The sequence below is a fragment of the Lolium perenne genome, chromosome 7 (assembly GCF_019359855.2).
Source record: "Lolium perenne isolate Kyuss_39 chromosome 7, Kyuss_2.0, whole genome shotgun sequence".
Lineage (NCBI taxonomy): Eukaryota > Viridiplantae > Streptophyta > Magnoliopsida > Poales > Poaceae > Lolium > Lolium perenne.
In genome coordinates, this window is record NC_067250.2 from 222151914 (window position 1) to 222171644 (window position 19731).

The 19731-nt window shown below is 44.5% G+C and overlaps 2 protein-coding genes and 1 non-coding gene across 3 annotated transcripts; all 3 read left to right on the top strand.

Annotated features, from left to right (window-relative positions):
* The first annotated feature begins 5835 nt into the window (after positions 1-5835).
* LOC127313637 (uncharacterized) lies at positions 5836-12662 on the top strand. Its single transcript, XM_051344119.2, has 9 exons — positions 5836-6121; positions 6233-6502; positions 7258-7383; positions 7635-7677; positions 7902-7984; positions 9761-9838; positions 9943-9996; positions 10550-10684; positions 10763-12662. The coding sequence occupies exons 2-9, from the start codon at positions 6233-6235 to the stop codon at positions 12191-12193; spliced, it is 2220 nt and encodes a 739-aa protein (XP_051200079.1). The 5' UTR covers positions 5836-6121; the 3' UTR covers positions 12194-12662.
* Positions 12663-13791: 1129 nt separating this feature from the next.
* Positions 13792-17203, top strand: LOC127313638 (uncharacterized). The gene is made up of 8 exons (XM_051344120.2): positions 13792-14345; positions 14429-14528; positions 14691-14756; positions 14900-15017; positions 15610-15698; positions 15930-15991; positions 16366-16462; positions 16690-17203. Exons 1-8 carry the CDS (start codon positions 14077-14079, stop codon positions 16747-16749), a joined length of 861 nt encoding a protein of 286 aa, XP_051200080.1. The 5' UTR covers positions 13792-14076; the 3' UTR covers positions 16750-17203.
* A 195-nt stretch (positions 17204-17398) lies between these two features.
* Positions 17399-17471, top strand: TRNAA-CGC (transfer RNA alanine (anticodon CGC)). The gene has a single exon. It is a non-coding gene; the product is annotated as a tRNA-Ala (tRNA).
* The last annotated feature ends 2260 nt before the right edge of the window (positions 17472-19731 follow it).

Genomic DNA, 19731 nt, shown 5'->3' on the forward strand with positions numbered 1-19731 from the left:
TATTTGAAATAGTGTCCTATCTAACCCTAACCTTCCCCAAATCTCTCTCTCTGGTCCCCTTGACTCCTCTCACCCTAGCCCATGCATAGTAACCCTAAAAGGGGGGGGGGAAACCATCATGGCCATGGCCATGCCGGCCATGCCACACTTGGCACACTCCCCTCTCTTCTCCTTCCTCCTCACCCTGGCCACCATGTCCCCTGGCTCCACAACATCACTCTACACCACCTAGCACCGTTGCTTGTCGAGGAGGACGACGACACTCGCCGGAGAACACGCGCCCTGGCCATGCCAAGGATGTCGTGCACGCGCCCGTGGACGCGCGCAGAGCACACGCCGCCCCAGCACTCGACGCCTCCCCCGGACCCCCTAGCTGCGCGTTGAGCTCCGCCACCTCGCCAGGAACCCGCCAGACACGGACCCATGTCCTCGCGCCGCCTGTCGCCAACGACCGCATCGTCGGATTCCCGCGTCTGTGCCGCCAGAGCTCGCCATTGCACGCATCCATCTGGCCGTCCCCCATCTCGTTCCCTAGCTCCATAGCTTCGCCTCGACCTCACCTAGCTCACCCTGCCGTCGCCTAGCCCTATCCCTCGCCGGAGCCACCGCGATGCTGTCGCCCTCGCCGCACACCTCACGGCCACCTTGCGCGCTATAAAAGGAGGACGATCCCGCATCCATTTCTCACACCAATCGACCTCCCTCCTCTCTCTGATCCTCCTCCACCCCTTATCTCGCCGCATCGTCGCCGGTAGCTCCTCAATTGCTCGCTCAAGTCCGCGGCAGAGCTACAGAAGGCGTCGTCGATTTCGGCCACCATCGGCGTCGCCATAAGTACCAGCTGCCTCGCCATCGTCCGCAACGTCGTCCAGCATCCTCGCCGCCGCTCGCCGGAGTCCAGGAGCGCCGCCGACCCCCTACCCCCGCCGCGGCAGCAAGCCCTTCTCCCCGACGGAGACGACGAGCCTCGGCCGCACGATCTCGTTCTAATCCTGCGGCTCACGATCACCAGTACCGTTTCGGTAAGCCTCGGTCGCTGACGTGCGGGCCCCTCTGTCAGTTGGCCCGCAACGCTAGTTGGGCTGCCCCCTGGCTTTTCAAATCTTTCGGCCCGTTTAATTTCCCGCCGGCCCATTTTTCAAATCTTGTTAAATAAATTGGGTATAAATTTAAATACTGAACCTATTTTAGAAATTGAATAGTTTCAAATCTACCCAACCAAATTTGATGAATTCTATGTTGTTGGAAAGCTAGAGAAAAGATTTATCCAATGCCACTGGTCCCATGTCAAGATTAGTGGTAGAATTAATCTGATAAAAAGAAGAAGGCGGGGACTTTTCCCTATTCAAATAATTATTAAAAATCAACCAAAATAGATATTAAGTTAATTACAACTCTAATAACTCACATTTGACTTACACTAATTGTTTATGCAATAAAATGGTGTGGTCACTTTGCATGATCATGCCCTAGTTTAATTAATGGACAATATGGCTAGTTTATGTAGTTGATATTGTCCAAAACTATTAAGTAAATCATATGAAGTATTATACTTCATTTAAACCTTGTCTCAAATGAATTCATGTGATGTTTGGACCCTGGCCAAACTCACTTATATGAATTACTTAGAGATTTAAATCATTTATAGCATTACTAAATGGTATGAGGTGGTCTACCTTATTTAAATCATTTTCTCAAATGATAATGATGAATATTGGACTTAGGTCAATATGAGTTCATATATGGTTGTTTGAGAAATTAAATCTTAAGAAGATTTCAATGAGAGGAAATTATTTCTCAAGAACCCTATGGAAACTATCATTTACATATTTATAAAAAGAAGTAAATTCTCCTCAAGCAACACAACCCATGCACCCTAATTAGATTATTTGTGTGCATAGAATAGTTTGTGTGTTTATATGTGATACATGGAATAGCCATTGAATTAGTGAGTAATTATACTTATATTCAAATTTAGACGCTAGCACCGGAGAGTACACTGAAGAAGAAGGTTGCTACCAGGAGGAGGAGAATTTTGAGAACTACCAAGGCAAGCTAATATTCTTGCAAAGTGCAAAGCCCCTTGGGGCAAGGCACCATGAATCTTACCTTTTCTTACATAAGCCTATCCCAAGTTTATACATTACAAGTTTTTACTTGTTTTCTCAAGAAGTTACTTTTATAGTTAACTTTGGTCAAAGTACAAGAGTTTACTAGAGTAGTGAAGTTATACTCAATCAAGCAAAGCAAGATAGCACCCCTCATGAATTAGATCTAGTGCTACTGAAATAAAACTTGACTACTCAAGATGGGAACAATGTGAATCGAAATGAAATTTGAAACCTTGGAATAGTGAAGCATTCCATTGAATGATTTTTGAAGGTGAATATGACCAAGAGAAGATAGTGATTTTTGATAAACATGATATTGGTTTGAATGCGATACCTTTCCAATATTAAGTACCCCCACAATACCTGATTATGGGTAGGGCTTAACTGGAAGTTTATGCATCTTAGTATGGGTTCCCTCTGAACACACGTCACAGGGGTTACGCTTGAGGCTGCCTCCGTTGTTGAGAAATGATGTGAAATTGAGGTGAATTGTACGGCCAAGCCCTGTGCAGTTCCCAGGTTGACAGTTGGTCTTCACTGGGAGGCCAAGCTCATGGGGAGAGGTGCTCATACTAGGATTTGTAAGTGAAAGGTTATGGTTGATGATCCGCGTACTGTGTTACGATGATTCGGGGTAATCCCGACGGATGAAATCAAATGTTGTGGCACAAGTGTGCAACCTCTGCAGAGTGTCAATCTATTCGAATAGCCGCGTCCACGGTTACGGACGGTTGGAAAGGCCATACAGTTTCCAATGTCATATTTTTGAAAATGATGTTGACAGAAGATGGTGAAATGAATCGTGGTGAATTGAATTGAAATCACCACTTGAATGGTGGGAATGACACTAATGTTCCCACTTGAGTTAGTTAGCACTTGAATAAGTTTTTTTCTCAAATACTTGTGAACTAAAATTGGCTTTATGCAAATAAACTAGAGCTTAGCAAACCTTACTAGAGTGTCTAGCACTTACATTAGTATTAGTTTGCGAGTACTTAAAGTACTCACGGCTTTGTCCCTGGCTATTCAAATGGCCAGAGTATGAAGATGAACGAGGAGATGACCAGCAGGACGCCTACGACAACTAGGAGTCTTCCGACGTCAAGCGTTGGCCTGTGGACTAGAGAGTCCTTGTATCTTACGCTTCCGCTATGAACTTGTGTTTGTTCGTTGATCAATAGATCAACTATTCGTGTAATTTGGATGATGTGATTCCAAGTTGTAAGACATTATGGTTTGTAATGAATGATGACTGTGATACCTAACTATTATGCCTCGCAACAACAATATTCCTGGGATTGCGATGTATGACATAATAGGCATCCGGACTTAAAAATTCGGGTGTTGACACGCTAGCAAAGCTCAACAATACAGGCACAAGATTGCTCAACTACGGGTGCAGTAAAGTAAACTTAGGCCTACACTTGATTCTTCTAGCACTTCACTTTTCTTTTTGTAGTTTTCTTTTTTTTGTATAACACGCAGCTATGTAGCTCTTTTTGCTTCTTTTCAATTTTCTATTTTTTTATATATGACTCATCTCCTTGATAACACGGCCAACAAGATATGCAGAACACCAAAATCCTAATGAGTAGCCTGTCGAGCGGTAAAACTAGTATCTTCTGGGAAAGTTCCTAGTCACTTATATCGATAGGCTGTGTCTATGGTTGGGAAAAAGCACACTGTACGCTATGTGGACTCGGAGTAACAATAACTAAAACTAGATGATAGCAGAAACTCAAACCCTAACAATACTAGATGCAAGAAAAAGATACGCAAAAACAACTACGAAAAGCAACTAAAACTCGAAATTAGTGCAATCTAAGGCTATGGCAAACCCTAACCCTAATTTTTTTTGGCTTTTTCTGGATAGGAAACACTCACAACTCAACTATGGGGTGGATTGTGGATGGCTTACCGAGGAAACCCGAGAATCTGATACCAAGATGATAAGGGGTGGCCCGATCTTCTGAGTATGCAACAGTGGTGATGATGATCACGGGGTGATAGCAGCGGAGGAACACGACGATGTAGTGGATGATAACTTGTATGACGCAACGAGATCTCTCGATTGGTCCCTGTCGCCAATGCAACAGCTCTCAACCCTGCAAGATATTCGCAACTCCACACACTTGCACACGTAGCCGCCGACCACGAAGCGGTAAGTTGCAACCTTCTAATTCTCAATGGAACAACAGATCACACAAGACTTTCAGATCTACACAATATCAAGCAATATGGTGTAGGGATTCAATAGTTTTGCTAAAGCAAACAACTAAGAACTAGGGTTTATCTTAAACGTGGTCTAAAGCAGCTAGGGGGCGTCCTGTGCACTTATATAGGCGTCCGGGACGACTTCTGGTCGAAAAGATACAAGAATAACCGACCCAGAATAGATCTGGTCGAGACAGACTCGGACACGGCCGGTCTGGAGGCCGGTCGACTGGGCCTGGGACCGGGCTAGTCGGTTCAAACCGGGCCAGGGACCGGGTTCCAACCGGGCGGGGAAATTGTCGCGCAGTAACCCCTCCGGTTGGCATTAGCGTGGCGCCCGGTTGGCGCCAGGGTGGATCCGGCCTGCCGCCCGGCCGGATCGGGCCAGGGACCGGCGCGCGCCGGTCTGACCGGGTGCTGGGCCGGCCTGGACTTCGTCTTCTCCTCTCGCGCATGCCTTCCGCTCCTCCCTCGCGCGTCCATGAGATATCTTCATGTCCAGCTCCTTGTCCATCTTCACGTTCAGCTGCTCCTCTCCTCCTCGTGCGATGCTTGTCTCCTCTTCATACCTGATGATACATAAGTAATAGGACTTAGGTAGTATAAAGCTCTGATCAATCAAAGTATCGTTTAGGAACAAGTTCACCTGTTGTTTAAGTAGCTTCGCACGAGCTCTTGTAATTGGTCCAATCCGAACTTCATTGGACTTGAGCTTCACAACAGGTTCATCTTCACTTGGTAATGACGGAGGTGGTAGCGAGGTAGGGATGTCCTCATCATCTTGTCCCCTGTGTTCACACTTGGGACATACTTGCAAATCTTGTTCTACCTTTTATAACATTATGGTACGCGTTCGCGTACTCTTAGAAAAAAGGTAACTTGAGCTCGAAACATTCTTGTGCCGCCCTCTAGAATGATCTTGCATGGTCACATGCAATCAATGTATGCCACAACGTCTCATCTTCATGCCCACGAAGAGGGCACGCAATCAACTCTTTAATGTGTCTCCTCCTTAGTTCTGAATAACATGGAAGAATGTTTTTAACCACCCACACTCTTATCTTAGGCAAAACACCTAATTTTCATAGAGGTTTCCATATTTTCTCATCCGACGTTGATGAGCTCCCAGGTAGACCACCTCGCAACACAATTTCTCGGTATGCCGACCTGACAGAAAAAAAAACTCCCGCCAAGCCCACGCCCAAAAATCCCGCTGATCGCACTACATTGATCAGATTGATAGGATAACAAGCCTAACTTTTAAAGTCCGCGCGCTATAATTTTATTGTAAAATATTTCCACCATAAATAAGTGACTTGAATTCGTCTAGATAGGTATGAATTTAGATAAATCCGAGTCACATATTTTCGGACAGAGGGAGTAAAATAAATATCGTCCTGATTTCTTAGATTAGGGTTTAGGGTTCCTTACCAGGAGGGAATTTCATGATATAACGCTTGCACGAAATTCATCTAAAAAAGAATCTGTAGCAAAGCACGCTGGTAGAACAACACTACATTTCCACGCTGCTGAAGTTAGAACGAAAAAAACAACACGACTCACCCTCACCCGCCGACTCGACCCAGTTCAGGCGACGCGCCGGCGGACGGCGACGTCGGCGGCCCGCGCCCGCCACCCTACGCCGCGCTCCGCCCACCATCGCGCCCCCGCTGCCGGCGGCGCATCCCCTGCCTCCCCCCGCGTCCCCGACCTCCACCGAGCTCCCTCGCCACATACCTAGGTTCTGCTCGGCGACCCACGGACGGGGGCGCGCCGGCTAGGCGCGGGGAGAAACGGTGAGTGTCCCGGCTGCTGCACCTTCTCCCAACCCCCTGCTTTTCAGTTCCAATCCTAGTAATTTCAGCTTCAAGGATTTCAATTCCTCTTCATCGATTCATCAATCCCAGATGGCCGCGAAGCTGGAGCAATCCTCTCCTGCCCGACAACCGAAGCCCGCCATGCCGCCGTCTCTGCCCCCCAAGCTGTCAATGTTCGGGGCGAAAGCTGGATTCGTCATACCCAAGAACAAGATACCGGGCTCAATGGCCATCCGCAAGGTTGAGGCGCCGGCTGCGCCCAAGGAGGAGGACGCCAAACCTCCTCAGAGGAAAACGAAGTGGGGCCCTGATCTCGCCTCCGATCCCGCTGTCAGGAAAGCCAAGGCGTTGGCCTACCAGGTACCGTGACCATCTCGAGCTGCCCAAGCAATATCTAGTGATCTCTGTGCATCTTTTTAATGTGTGTACTTGCAGTGTTGGACTTGTAGCTCATTAGCGTGTACCTTTTAGTTCGTATGCTATCTGCTGCATAATATCTCTACTTGTGAAATGCAAATCAAACGCCGTTAGTAATACGAGATAACGTTGCATCAGTATAGTGGAGTGCAAACAATTTGGGCACATTTGCACCGTTAAACATTCAAGAGGTTGTGCAACAATGTTTTCTGTATCCTTATCAAACCCAGGTACCTGGCATGCCCTTAGCTGTCTTCATTCAATCGTTAACCCTAGAACCCTGAGTTGCATTCTTCTTCTTGGATATTGCCTAAGATGAGTTGTGGATAGTTCCAGATCGCAGCGGGTCATAAGCATCTTTACCTTGCAATCGTGTTTTTCTCAAAGCACCCGTCTCTTAACCTGTGAGCTAGTATGTCATTTGCATTTTAATATACTCAGTGGTGCATACATATATTTAATTACTCTTAGCAAACATAGTACTAGCTTGATGCCTTGTGTCAATATGTGTGACTAGAAATATAGAAACACCCTATCTAGTTGCCTGTAATTCTACATTCTTGTCCAAGCTAGGCCCAAGCATTGTTGCAGCTGCTCCTCTTCCTCTGGCCAGGCAGAAAAAGCATTTTTCTTGTGATTCTGTCATGTAGGATGCTTCAGTTGCCAGGTCTCATTAATTCATAATATTGCATGAGCAGACTCGAGTGGAGCAAATTAACAAGGAGCTGACATCTGGAGCTCTAGAGATGGGAGGAAATGAAGGTTCATCGGTTACCGCAAAGGGTTCAACTTCTGACGGTGCCGAAAATCCAAAAGAAAATGAGGTATTTCTTATGTGACCAACATGCCATCACCCCCTTTCTTTTGGTGTCAAAGCACTTGTATCTAGTCCTTTAGTATGTGTTCTTGTAACCATTAATGGCAGGCGCTCTGCTAGTGCTTTATATAGGAAAAGAGTTATCAATACATGCTCTCACTCAATGTGCTTTTTAAGGCATGCTGGTTGGGGTCATGATTATTAAACAATTGTGTGCTCTCATTTGATAAGCTTTCTTTCATTTTTGTTTTGTGGCAGGGAAAGATTGAGCTCTTGGAGCTCGAAAAGCGAGAAATTATTGGTGAGAGAAGTTCTCCTCTTTGTTTATTTCACTTCATCTTCTGAATAAAAAACTACTTCTGTGTCATTGCGTCCTGTCTCTGATGGAAGGTTGCTTCATCAAGGGGGTATCTCGTATTTAATATAAGCATATGCAGGGGCTGAATGCCTCTGTATTAGACTGTTAGTTATGCTTTGTTGTAGTATATCCAAAATGTATTGTTAAATTGGCTGTATTCTCTGCAGGAGAAATACTCCAATTAAATCCAGGATACAAAGCTCCTGATGATTACAAGCCATTACTCAAGGAGACAAAAATCCCTCTGCCTGTATGTAAATGCACTGCTGCTTAATGCTTATTGGTTATTAGTTTGCAGCTTGTACATGTACCAGTAGTTGTTTTATTTGTTTTCCATCTTCTATTCGTATCTCAAGATGATTACGTCAGATTTTTGGTGCCATATGTAGTATAAAGCATCATGATTAACAGCTACTAAATCTGTCCAATATTATACGACGTGTTGGTAGGCATAATATGGGACAGAGGTAGTACCTTCTTTACCTACTAATATAGGAAGTAAGGTTTCTTCCCAAAATTCCGTCCATTTTATTATTCCCTTATTTTTCAGTTAAAATTACTTTTATTGCCACCGCTTAAACAAACGCGAAACGTTTTCCATAGCGATTTTGTTTCTCTGCGTGAGTTCACCTCACCAATTTTTCGCTGGTCCACGGTCGCGCCGTCCGCCTTACTGGGCCGCGTAGGAGGTAACTGCGCTGATGGACCACAAGCCCACGAGAGTCACGTACGTTAATTTAGAAATTATCTTATAGACAGCAGCAAGCCAGGCAAGTGCCGTTTAATAGTCCCGCCTCGTTCTGTGAGACTGAGTCATGCCGATTTATATAGGTTAGTTTCTTACAATCAACAAGCCGTCCTTAAAAACAAGCAGCAGCCACGTTGTTTCCTAAATGTTTAGGACGGATTCATGGCTTGGAATAATGTGCCAATGGAAGAGAGCATCACGCTGCATGGTTAAGGAGGATTTATCGCTTGGTCAGCAAAATTAAAGGAAGATTTACATGCTGTGCATGACAACGGAGGAGGAAAATCGAGAACCTGTCCACGTCACATCTAAGACGAGAAAAAAGAAACCTGGCCGCCCCGAGGTGTCACACCCCCTTGCCGCCGGTGAGGATCGGGGCGTGAGGTCAACGCACAAGGATGTAATGGTGCTCGTGGTAGTACCGAACCTGAAGAGAGACGAGGCTAGGAAGAAGAAGCCAGACGAGAGGAGGTTTGATTCAATACTGTTCTGTTCGATGCGTGAGACAGTTTCTTGTGCTCCCCTTTGTAGACTCCAGGGCAAGCCCATAACTCCCCTCCAGTGGGTCCAAAGCCCATATGCGCCTGGCCCATCTCACGGCCACATACAGGTAGGGTGGCCGGTTCCACCACGTCATGGAAAATCCTGGCTGGGAAGGCCGGCGGCATGTCTTCTCTGGCAGACTAGTGGGGGAGAGCCCTGGGTTGGCGCGGCAGACTAGTGGGATTGAGTTTGGAAAAGGGGTGATGGGAGTCATGTGTATTCCACGTAGAATCTGACAGCGGGCTCCACCTGCAAGAAAACGGCTTTAATACCAGTAAACCGATCAATGAGTGCTATGTGTCACACACCTGCTCTAAAAATAGTATTTATGTGTCAAAATGAGCAAAAGTGGTAGTTCACTAACAAGACTGTCCCAAATATGGTGGGGCTTTTTGTCAATATCTCTCCGAACTCTTTGTCGTACCATGATAATGTGTATTTCTTACACACTATACCTCTGTGTCGGCATCATCTAACTTTTCCGTATCATGATAATGTGTATTTCTTACACACTATACCCCTGTGTCGGCATCATCTAACTCGGTGCCTCACCATGTTAATGAGAACTTATTTTGCGTGCATTAATTAGCGTTGCAGCTTTATTCTCTTCCGTTGCAACGCACGTTTTTTTTCCTAGTTTAAACTAAAATCTAAATCTGAGTACTAGATAGCAAATTTAAATTGCTCTCTGTGTATAAATATGGTCCATTTAGCTTGTGCTGTTGGCTATTGTAGACAGAAGCACATCCAGGACAAAACATTATTGGAGTTCTTATAGGACCTGAGAAAAATACCCAGAAGCGACTGCAAGAGGTAAGAATGATTTATTCTTGGAACCCTGTAATTTAATTTGTTGAAACATCCACGATAATAGTATATTACAAGAATATACCATAAATTCATTTACTATATGCCAGGAAACTGGAGCTAAAATACGAGTATATGGGACTAAGAAAGGCAATGGTGAAAAGGTAATTTTGTTCTCTCGATTCCTTAATTTTTGATAGTTCTGCTTGTTTTCTGTAAGTGAGAGCAATATGTCATGCACCTCGTACAGTACGACAGACTAATTATTATGACTTATTTCAAGCCTCCTAACCCTGTTTTTTGTCATCTGGTATAGCTGGTATGGCTTTTATTTAGTGCTGTTTCATGTACATCTTTAAATGCAAACTATTCAGTTGACATCCCTTCCCTTGAGCATAGATTCAGTAAACTGCAGTGAGGAGAATAACAAAAAACTGAGTTGGGCTTCTATTAATCCCTTGCTTTCCTTGGCGCGTATCTGCTAACTTAAAATGTTAGTTAGGATCATTTCCTTGGCAATGTCAATAGACACACTTCTTGTTTTTAAGCTTCATTTTTAGGGATTCTGATAACTTATGACGTTAAGTTATTATCCTTATGTGTTCCGCATCAAATATTTTCCCTGTGTATTTATCCCTTATTAGTTAGTAAATAATTCTGATAGGATTTTCAGCACACTACACCTATAGAAAACCTAAAATTGTTATTCATGCTCAGGCTGAGGTCCGCCAGTCAGATATACATGAAGCGCGAGCTGCTTATAAGGACCTATACATACATGTGTCAGCTGACTCTTATGATAAAGTTGATGCTGCAGCTGCATTGATTGAGCTGCTTCTTACTCCTGTCTCAGTAAGTTCAGAAGCCTGGTCACTTTTTCTCTAGAAATCGTATTATGCTGTCAATTAACCACCAACTATTTATTATCAGGCAAATTCAACAGATACTTCAGAAACTGCGATTGTTTCTTCGGCAGTTACCTCTGGTGTTGTAAATCCAGCTGATGTGCAGCAGGGGCAGAGCACCGCTTCTCAGCCTGGCTTATTTCAGTACCAATCATATAATGCTCATTGGCTTCCCAATCCTCAAAGCGTTGCTCCATCAAATCCTTCTTCAGGGCCTACACCAAACCCATTCCCCAACAATTCTTTGCAGCTGCAACATCCTGTTGGTTCTTTCAGCATGCCACCATATACAGGACAACCTCCTCACATGAATTATATGCCAAGAAACCCACTGCCTGGTCCTGGATTTCAGCTGTCAATGCCGAACACTCAACAACCTTCACACCAGTTCCATGCCAACCCCTCCACTGGACATCCTTTTGGTAGACCACCTGCAAGTGCGTACAACCTGCAACCGATGTCATCTTCCCCTGCACCACTGCCAGTTAGACCCCTTCAAACACCCCATGCATCTGGAGGATGGCCAAGTTATGCCCCTGCTTCCCAGAGGCCTTCACAAGGTGCTCCAAGTTTTATTCCAATGAGACCTCCTATTTCTGTCTCGCCTCTTGGTGCAGCTCCACCCCTGCCAGGTGCTGTTCCATCTACCACTTCTCAGTCAAATACGTCCACCAGCTATGGAACTCAGAATCCGCCAAGAGCAAACTTCACTCCTCCAGCAACACTGCATTCCAGGCCTTCTGGCGGTCCCCAATCTTTTCCTTCAGTTTCATCTCAGGGTCCCAAGTTGGTGCAAGTACCATCTTCTCCTGCTGGAGCTCCACCGCAGACACATTACCAGCCGTCGATGCAAATGCGCCCTCCCATGTCAACACCTCCTCAAATGAGAGGCGCACCTTCACCTTTCCCTCAAGCTGGACCAGCACCCGGCAATGTGCATGGGATGCCTTTCTCAGGTTCAGCAAACACAGGCTATAGTCAGACATCAATAGCTACTCCGAGACCTCCACGTCCATCCACCGGTGATTTTACCTTTCGGCCTCAGGCGCCACCTTCGGCAAACCTACCACCTTCAGCCAGTCAAATGGGAGCTCAATCTAACTCTCCGTTTGGTTTACCCCAAGGCCCGCCCTTCCGTCCTGCAAATCAGGGTCCCATTTCCCCAGTTCAGGGTTTCCAAAGGCCTCTGGATGCAAGTCATATGGGTCAGGCCCGGATGCATGCTCCACCTTCACACTTTCATGGAGCATTCCCTGGGAATCCATCACCTAGCGAGTTTCGACCATTCCCTCCAGGGAATCAACCTAACAGAATGCCGTTTCATTTCATGCCACCTCAGCAGAATCCATTTCCAAATGCAAACAGGCAAGGCGGAAATCCAGGTGGCCCCAATCCGATATACGATCCTTTTGCGCCAACATCGGTGCCAGGAGGGAGTAAAGAAACAACAGGCTGACCTTGAGTACTGAGGATCTTTTTTTGGGGGCAATTTAAGTATTGAGGATCTCATGTCATCAGATGGCTTGAATGAGATGTCGATATTTCCGTGTGGAATGGAAGCTGCGATGGAAAGTGAGAAGATGATTTGGCTTGGAGTCGCAAGCGACCTGAGCGGTTGAGGTGTTCAACGTTGCTTTTACTTATTTTATTTTTTGGCAGAGGCATACCGTGTCAAGGAGTTGGTGCTTAACCCATTAAAGAACAAAACAAAAATGGCTGTGTTTTGCCAGTCGCTCACTATCGTTATGTAGTTTTTTTTGTTGATGGACAAATGTAGCTATCTGATCTTTGAGAAAGTGAAATTCATACATGGATCATCTTATGTTTGTTTCGAACACTTCAGAACAACTTAGGTACTGGCTTCATATGCAGGCCTAAAATATTCTTGTAATGAATGTTGACATGAAACTGAATCTATACTTCAATTCTGAGCTTAAACTACACATTATGAAGAGATCTGTGTATTCTTAGCTGAAATAAAAATAGACATGCGAGGTGCTAAATGAGGACTCGGGGAAGCAAGAAGAGGGAGAGGTAAAATAGTCAAAAATAGCATATTATTCTAACAACCAACATATATAGAAACAAAGCCATTTGTGGGTCAAAAATGCGGAATCTCGTGTTGGTCATCATTTCTCCGGGCTTTTAGGGGTAAGTTCGTTTGCTAGGACATGGCATTTAGAGCCTCTACCATGAAACACACGATCGTAAAAAGACACATCGATAGAAAATTGTAAGATGAAATGTCACGTCACGTCCACTACTACATGAATAAAAAACACATGATTGGTTGAACAAGTCTTTTGAATGTAGCACACGAAACATATTAGGATTTCGAGATTATTTGGTACTGAAGGAAAAGAAATCCTATTTTATGAAATTTCTTTCTCACAATCCTTGATCTAAATGGCATGTACTAGATTTTTTTGTAGGATCGTAGTCCTCCATTTTTTCTCCAAAGATCTTAATTCCGAAGAGGTCCTTAGTTCATATATAGCTATTCCATATTAGTAAGCTATCTCTACTTTCACCGTGGAAGCTAGAACACGACCTATTGCCCCTTGGTCTAAGAGAGCGAATGGTCTACCTTAAACTCAACTTCTACAATACCTTCTTTATCCTCCTATCTTCTACCTTCCCCCAAAATCACGCTTCGGTTGCTTCCACCTTGATCATCCTGCTCTAGCGCTGACGCTCCTCTTCCTACTCGATTATCGTCTTGGATCCACCTCATCGGCACCACCCATCCAAAACGTCGGTGAGCCCTCCGGTGCGTCGACGGAAAAATGTTTGGCGACCATCATCATTGCTCGTGAGCCTCCTTCACCTCAGTCACCTTTGTATGAATCTTACCAAAAAAAAGAGTGAAACGTTTGCTCACACATCAGATTTTCAGTTTTACAATAACTTTATTTAAATATCCCGTAAAGTTATTACTATTATTATTGTTTAAAGCAAAATCAAAATGTCGCATTTATGTTCTTTCTTGAGATGCTTTTATTATTCTGCCCAAAAAGAGGGGTGGCCTTCTTCCCTTGTAAAGCAGCCAAATGGCCCCACCCCGGGTGTACTAGTCCGAGTAGCCTAGCCAACTGCAGCCACAGCCGCAAGCAGTATTCTCCTCCCCCGTCTCATCTGACTCCGCTCCGCCGCCTTCCTCCCGCCGCCGGCCGGCCGGCCGCTGCTCGCCGGCGAATTCCAAAATCGTACTCTCGTGCCTGCCAACCCTAGGCACCATTGCTGGCAGCGCAGGTCTTCCCCGCTCCTCTACGGCTGCATTGCCTCCGCGAAATGTCACGGCCTTCCTAGCATCTTCTTAGCTAGGGTTTGCTCTCGCCGATGTTCTGGGACATGGCCGCCGATTCCAGCATGGGCATGGGGATGGGCCTCCACCAGGGGGGCTCCTCCTTCCACCACCACGGCATGCTCTCCTTCCAGTCCAATCCCGATTCAGCTCCCGCTCCCGCTCCCGCGCCACCCGCTGCCGTCTTCCTCCCTCCCCCCAGCGCTCCCGCGCCCCAGGGGGCGCCGCCGTACAAGTTCGTCACGGGATCGCCCTCCGATTGGACGGAGTACGAACTCGCCATATTCAAGGAGGGCCTCGTCAGGTTCAGCTCTTCCAACCCCTCTTGCTCGTCCCTGTTTTACTACCACGCGACCGCTGCCTTACTTGTGCTAATGGTTGAACTAGGTATGCTCGTGAGCCCACCATTATGAAATACATCAAGATCGCTGCTATGCTGCGCACCAGGACTATTAGGGACGTCGCGATAAGATGCCAGTGGGCTGCTGTAAGCTCTCCTTTCCTGTTACAAATCAAGTGGACCTGATGTAACTGTTCATTTACTATCTGCCAAATTACAAATTACAAACCAAGTATGTAGTTAACGTGCAAGCGGAGAGGGGAGAGAGAGGTCCTTGCCTGTTTTGCTGATATGCTGTTGCCAATCCAGGGGAAGGAGAGCAGGAGGAGGAAGCCTGATGAATTCTATGCAGGGAAAAGGACAAGGGACTTGAAGGTATTCTATTTTGAGCAGTTCGTTAGGATACTTATTGTTACTACGGTAGCTATGGCTTTTAACCTTTTGTAGATCCTTTTGTTTAAGCCCATAGCATTAATCGTGCTTTTCTGATAATGATGCTGCCCTGAACATCGTTGCAGGAGAAAATGGTCGCTTCTACCTCGAAAGCTAATTTCCAAATGGCGCCTCCAAATAATTTAGTCCCCTTTTCGACGCCTATGCATTATCCAGGACAAAATAGCCTTGTTACGAATGAAGGTTGGTCCCAAATATTTTCAGTGTTGATGAATCCATGGCCAAATGTTTCATGTTTGTTCCCTTGAATGTGCACAGTTCTTTTTATCTGATATTCTTGAAAACTGTATCGTGTGTGGGTGGAGTTTCATTAAGGAGCAATTTCTTGGATTTTCAGTTGCACCAATCAAATATAGTTTCTTCCATTGAATGCGCACAGTTTTTTTAATCTGATATTCTTGAAAACTCTATTGTGTGTGTGGAGTTCATTAAGGAGCAATTTCTTGGATTTTCAGTTGCACCAATCACATATAGTTTCTTCCTTTTTTGAGGTCGTATTATAGATACCTGGTCACATGAGTGTTTTGTGTTTATCGCTTAGTGCCTTCTCTGATGAGTAGAAGAAAACTGATGAGTTTCAAGAACTAAATATAGCCTAAGTTTGTGTGCTAATATCTCTTAGTGTTATTCTACTGCAATATATAATAATGCGAGTATAATGATGTTTAGATATGATGACTACAAAAACAATGTTTTCCTTGTGCAATTATGTGGACTTATTTCATGTTTGTTTTAATTCACCTGATAATTTTCATATGTTCATTTTCTGATGCAGTCCCTGTTGTGGATAATGCAACTCAGCTTCTTCTGGAGGAAAATTTCCAGTTACTCAGTCAGATCTCTGCAAATATTAAAACTTTCAAGGTTTGCATGATGTACTTTTATCTCTTATCTCTGGGAATAAATGTATTGCTCTGCCGTATTGTACTGTAAATGGGCATTGGGCATTGGGCACTTTCTAATAGGAGCTAACCACCCACACAGATGGAACATGTAAATGAAAATTTACATTTTCATGCAGCACAAATTAATTCAAAGCTACTCATGAAAGCTTGAGCTGTGCTAATCGTGTCTGAAATTCCAAATTTCCTATAGCTGGGGGAGAATATGGATCTCTTTCTACATACGAATAACAATATCAGAACAATTTCGAAAAGGTATGGCATTGTTATCTGTTGCATTTTGCTTGTATTTCATTTGTTTACTGTATGCTACTAGTTTGGTTGTGCACATGACATATGCTTAAGTTTGTTCAAGTCATTTCTTGTATACAAATGTGTAGAATCTTGCATGGCACCTGTCAGACCAAAGGAGGTGTATATAGAAACCGAGTTAGTGATGGCATCACTTTTGTATGTTAATCTTTAGTCAAGCGAATTCCTATGATTTTTGTTTGGCCCTGAGAGGAGTCTTCCTTGCATAGATAAAAGCAGTGAGAGATGGAAGACACATCATGATTTATGTTGTTCACACCCTTATGTTTATTTGCTCCTTGTTGAAGTTTGCTCACTTAGATATATTTATGTTGCAGAATGAGTGAGACGCCTGGTATCATGGGTCAGATGCGTCCGTTGCCAGAACCAGTAAATGAAGACAGCCTAAATTCACTTCTTCAACTGGATAGAGTGGTAAGTTCACAACCTCTTGTGGTTTACACCATGTTTTGAGGATTTATTCAATAGCACTATGTATCTTTAGAGTTAATGATATGAAACCTACCAACAATAGGAATGTGTAAAAAACGAAAAAAATCAGTGAACTGGTTTTTTCACGGTATTGCTTCAATATTTTGGTCCAGTATTGTTTTTTTCGTGTCACTTTGGTAATATGATGTGTTTGTTGTGATCTCCTGAAGGTTGCATGTTATGGTGATATACTACATAACTCTCATATTAAAGACGAAGCACGAAGTTGATTTAAGATAAACTGGAATCAATGAGTGTAAGCATCCAGTAGCAGAAAGACGACAGGAGCTTTTACCTGATTTGTACAAATGCCACGAAGAAGACCTCCGGTGTAGAATTAGATGGTATACTGACCAAGGCGGCACGGAATAAGTTACGAGCCTTTGAGGGATGTGTTGTTTCCTTTTTTTGCTGCAAGCTAATTGTTGCAGCCATCCACTGTCAATCCTTGATTCTTGGGGAACGTGAAGAGAATGTATAACAGGTGACGAGTGATATGAGGGGAGGGGTTTATTACTATCCTTTTGTTGTTGTATTGGGAGCTGACTTGATTCAGATGGCTGTAAATATAGGTTGTGATTGCCATAAGTGACGTTTTGCAATCTTTATCGATGAATGATGCCAAAAAGAGAAGACATCAAGTTATTGTTCTCACTGTACAATAATGACGTTTGCCTTTACCTATTGGTGGCTCTTAATTCCTGGTGACACATGAAGAGAAGCGGCTCGTCCTACCGGCTGGGAGCTGTGTTTGCATTGACTGGAATTGGGCTGATCGAACAAATTCATTGCTACATAATACTGTTTCTTAGGTGTAGCTGGGGTGCGGATATTTTGGTTCATAAATTATAAAACTTAGTTCAATCGTACATTCGTCGAGGGGGTGTAGCTCATATGGTAGAGCGCTCGCTTCGCATGCGAGAGGCACGGGGTTCGATTCCCCGCACCTCCACATTTTTGGGTGCCCTCTGCTACGCTGCCTCTTTACGTGAATGTTTCTATACTACACATTATACTCCCCGTTTGGAAATGTAAGATGTTGGAGCATTTTTGTTCATTCACCCACTTTAGTTTGTAACTAGTCTATTTTTATATGTAGGTTCACTCACTTTAGTTTGTATCACACCTAAAACATCTTATATTAATAAATGGATGGAGTATTTAGAGACATAAATGTTACTTTATTTTTCCTAAATGTGGTTGAGAATCCGGGCATCTGCATGCATATGGTTTTTATTTAGATTTTATTCAATAAAAATCTGCGAGCATCTAAAATATGCATAGAGTTAGCTAGCAAGACTCATCGAAGGAGTCCGCGTCTCCTAAGAAGACAGCTGCCGTCTCCACCTCATCCTCCCCGATAGATCGGTTCCCTCTTCTCCAATCGGCATCAGAAGGAGTGGGGAACCCGATCTGTGCATGAAGTTTACGATAAAAGTAGTGTTTTCATTAGAATTTTGATAGCCGCTTTGTCGTTGGTTTCCTCATAATGGAGATGACACCGTCTGCAATAAGCAAGGTTGCTCTTTGGCCTTTCGTTCGGCGACAAGATCAACTTCCCGGCGTCAATGTTGGTGTTGAAAGTTTACAGTTCTCTAGGTATGGGTCTTCAGATCTTGCTTCGCCAGATCGATTTTGGATATTTTCTCATGGTTGCCGCGAGGAGGATTATCCTCACGGTTTTTGTCCCGACTGCTACGTCCTCGACAATGGTGATTCGTACTATCGGCTCTTTAACAACGTCGATAAGGCTGATCGGTTGTTATTCCCTAGTACACTGGTGTTGGTACTCTTGCTGATGTTGATTGACTACTTTAATGGTTGTGCGCGTACACATAGCCTTGGCATTGCGGCTCAAATTAAAATTATGGGAGAACCTTCATTGCGTTGGTATTTATATGTCTATAGTTTGTTATCTATCTTTGATTGCTTTCAGAAAAATACAAGATTATGTCTTGAAAGAAGAAAGAATTTATAGACCTCGAAGATTTGTTAGTATCTTTTAGACTTTATTTTGTAACCAGGAGCCGTCATGGCCTCAAGGGTCAGAGATCCGCATAGCCTGATATCGACGCCACCAGATAGCGCCCATCCTGCATGAGTCTGGCACACCACGTCTGTCACCGAGGTCCCACTGAGACTCGCCGTCATTGACGCGGTAGATGTACACCACTCCACCTCTACCGTCTGCTCCAAAAATGATGCCCCTCAAGATGTATAACGACGCCGAAGCGGCACCATCGTCCAATCCTAAACAACGGGGCCAGTAGGGGTGGTGGGTTGTTCGACGCTGCTCCCGATCGACAAAAAAAAGCAGATGGGCGCCTGAGGGCGATTTGCACAAAAATAACCCTTTTCTGAAACTATAGCACAGACTGACCCTCGGGGCAAACTATTTCACCCGTCTAACCCTTTTTTGTGGCGCCCTTCACAAGGGCGCCACACATGGCCATGTGGCGCCTGTGAGGCCGGCGCCACTCTCCCATCCGACGTGGCGCCATCGACGCTGAGGTGTGCTCGAGTCTGACGTGGCTGGACATGTGGCGCCGCTTGATGTCTACTCATGCTTCTTTTCCTGTAGACAGTGTTGGGCCTCCAAGAGCAGAGGTTTGTAGAACAGCAACAAGTTTCCCTTAAGTGGATCACCCAAGGTTTATCGAACTCAGGGAGGAAGAGGTCAAAGATATCCCTCTCAAGCAACCCTGCAATCACGATACAAGAAGTCTCTTGTGTCCCCAACACACCTAATACACTTGTCAGATGTATAGGTGCACTAGTTCGGCGAAGAGATAGTGAAATACAAGTAGTATGGATGTATATGAGTGGTAATAGCAATCTGAATAAAATATGGCAGCGAGTAAACATGCAACAGAACAGTAAATAAGCGGTGTTTGCAGTATTGGAAACAAGGCCTAGGGATCCTACTTTCACTAGTGGACACTCTCAACATTGATCACATAAATAAATAAGTTCTCTTCCTTTGTGCTACATAAACTCTTGTTTGATAACAAACACCATTCATTGTGTATGGCTACAAGAGCACCTCAATGCCGGAGTTAACAAGCGCCACAACATTCGGTATTCATGTTTAAGTAACCTTTAGAGCATAATAGATCTTTGCAATTTAAACCGAGTACTAACATAGCATACACACTGTCACCTTTACACTATGAAGGGGGAATAGATCACATCAATACTATCATAGTAATAAT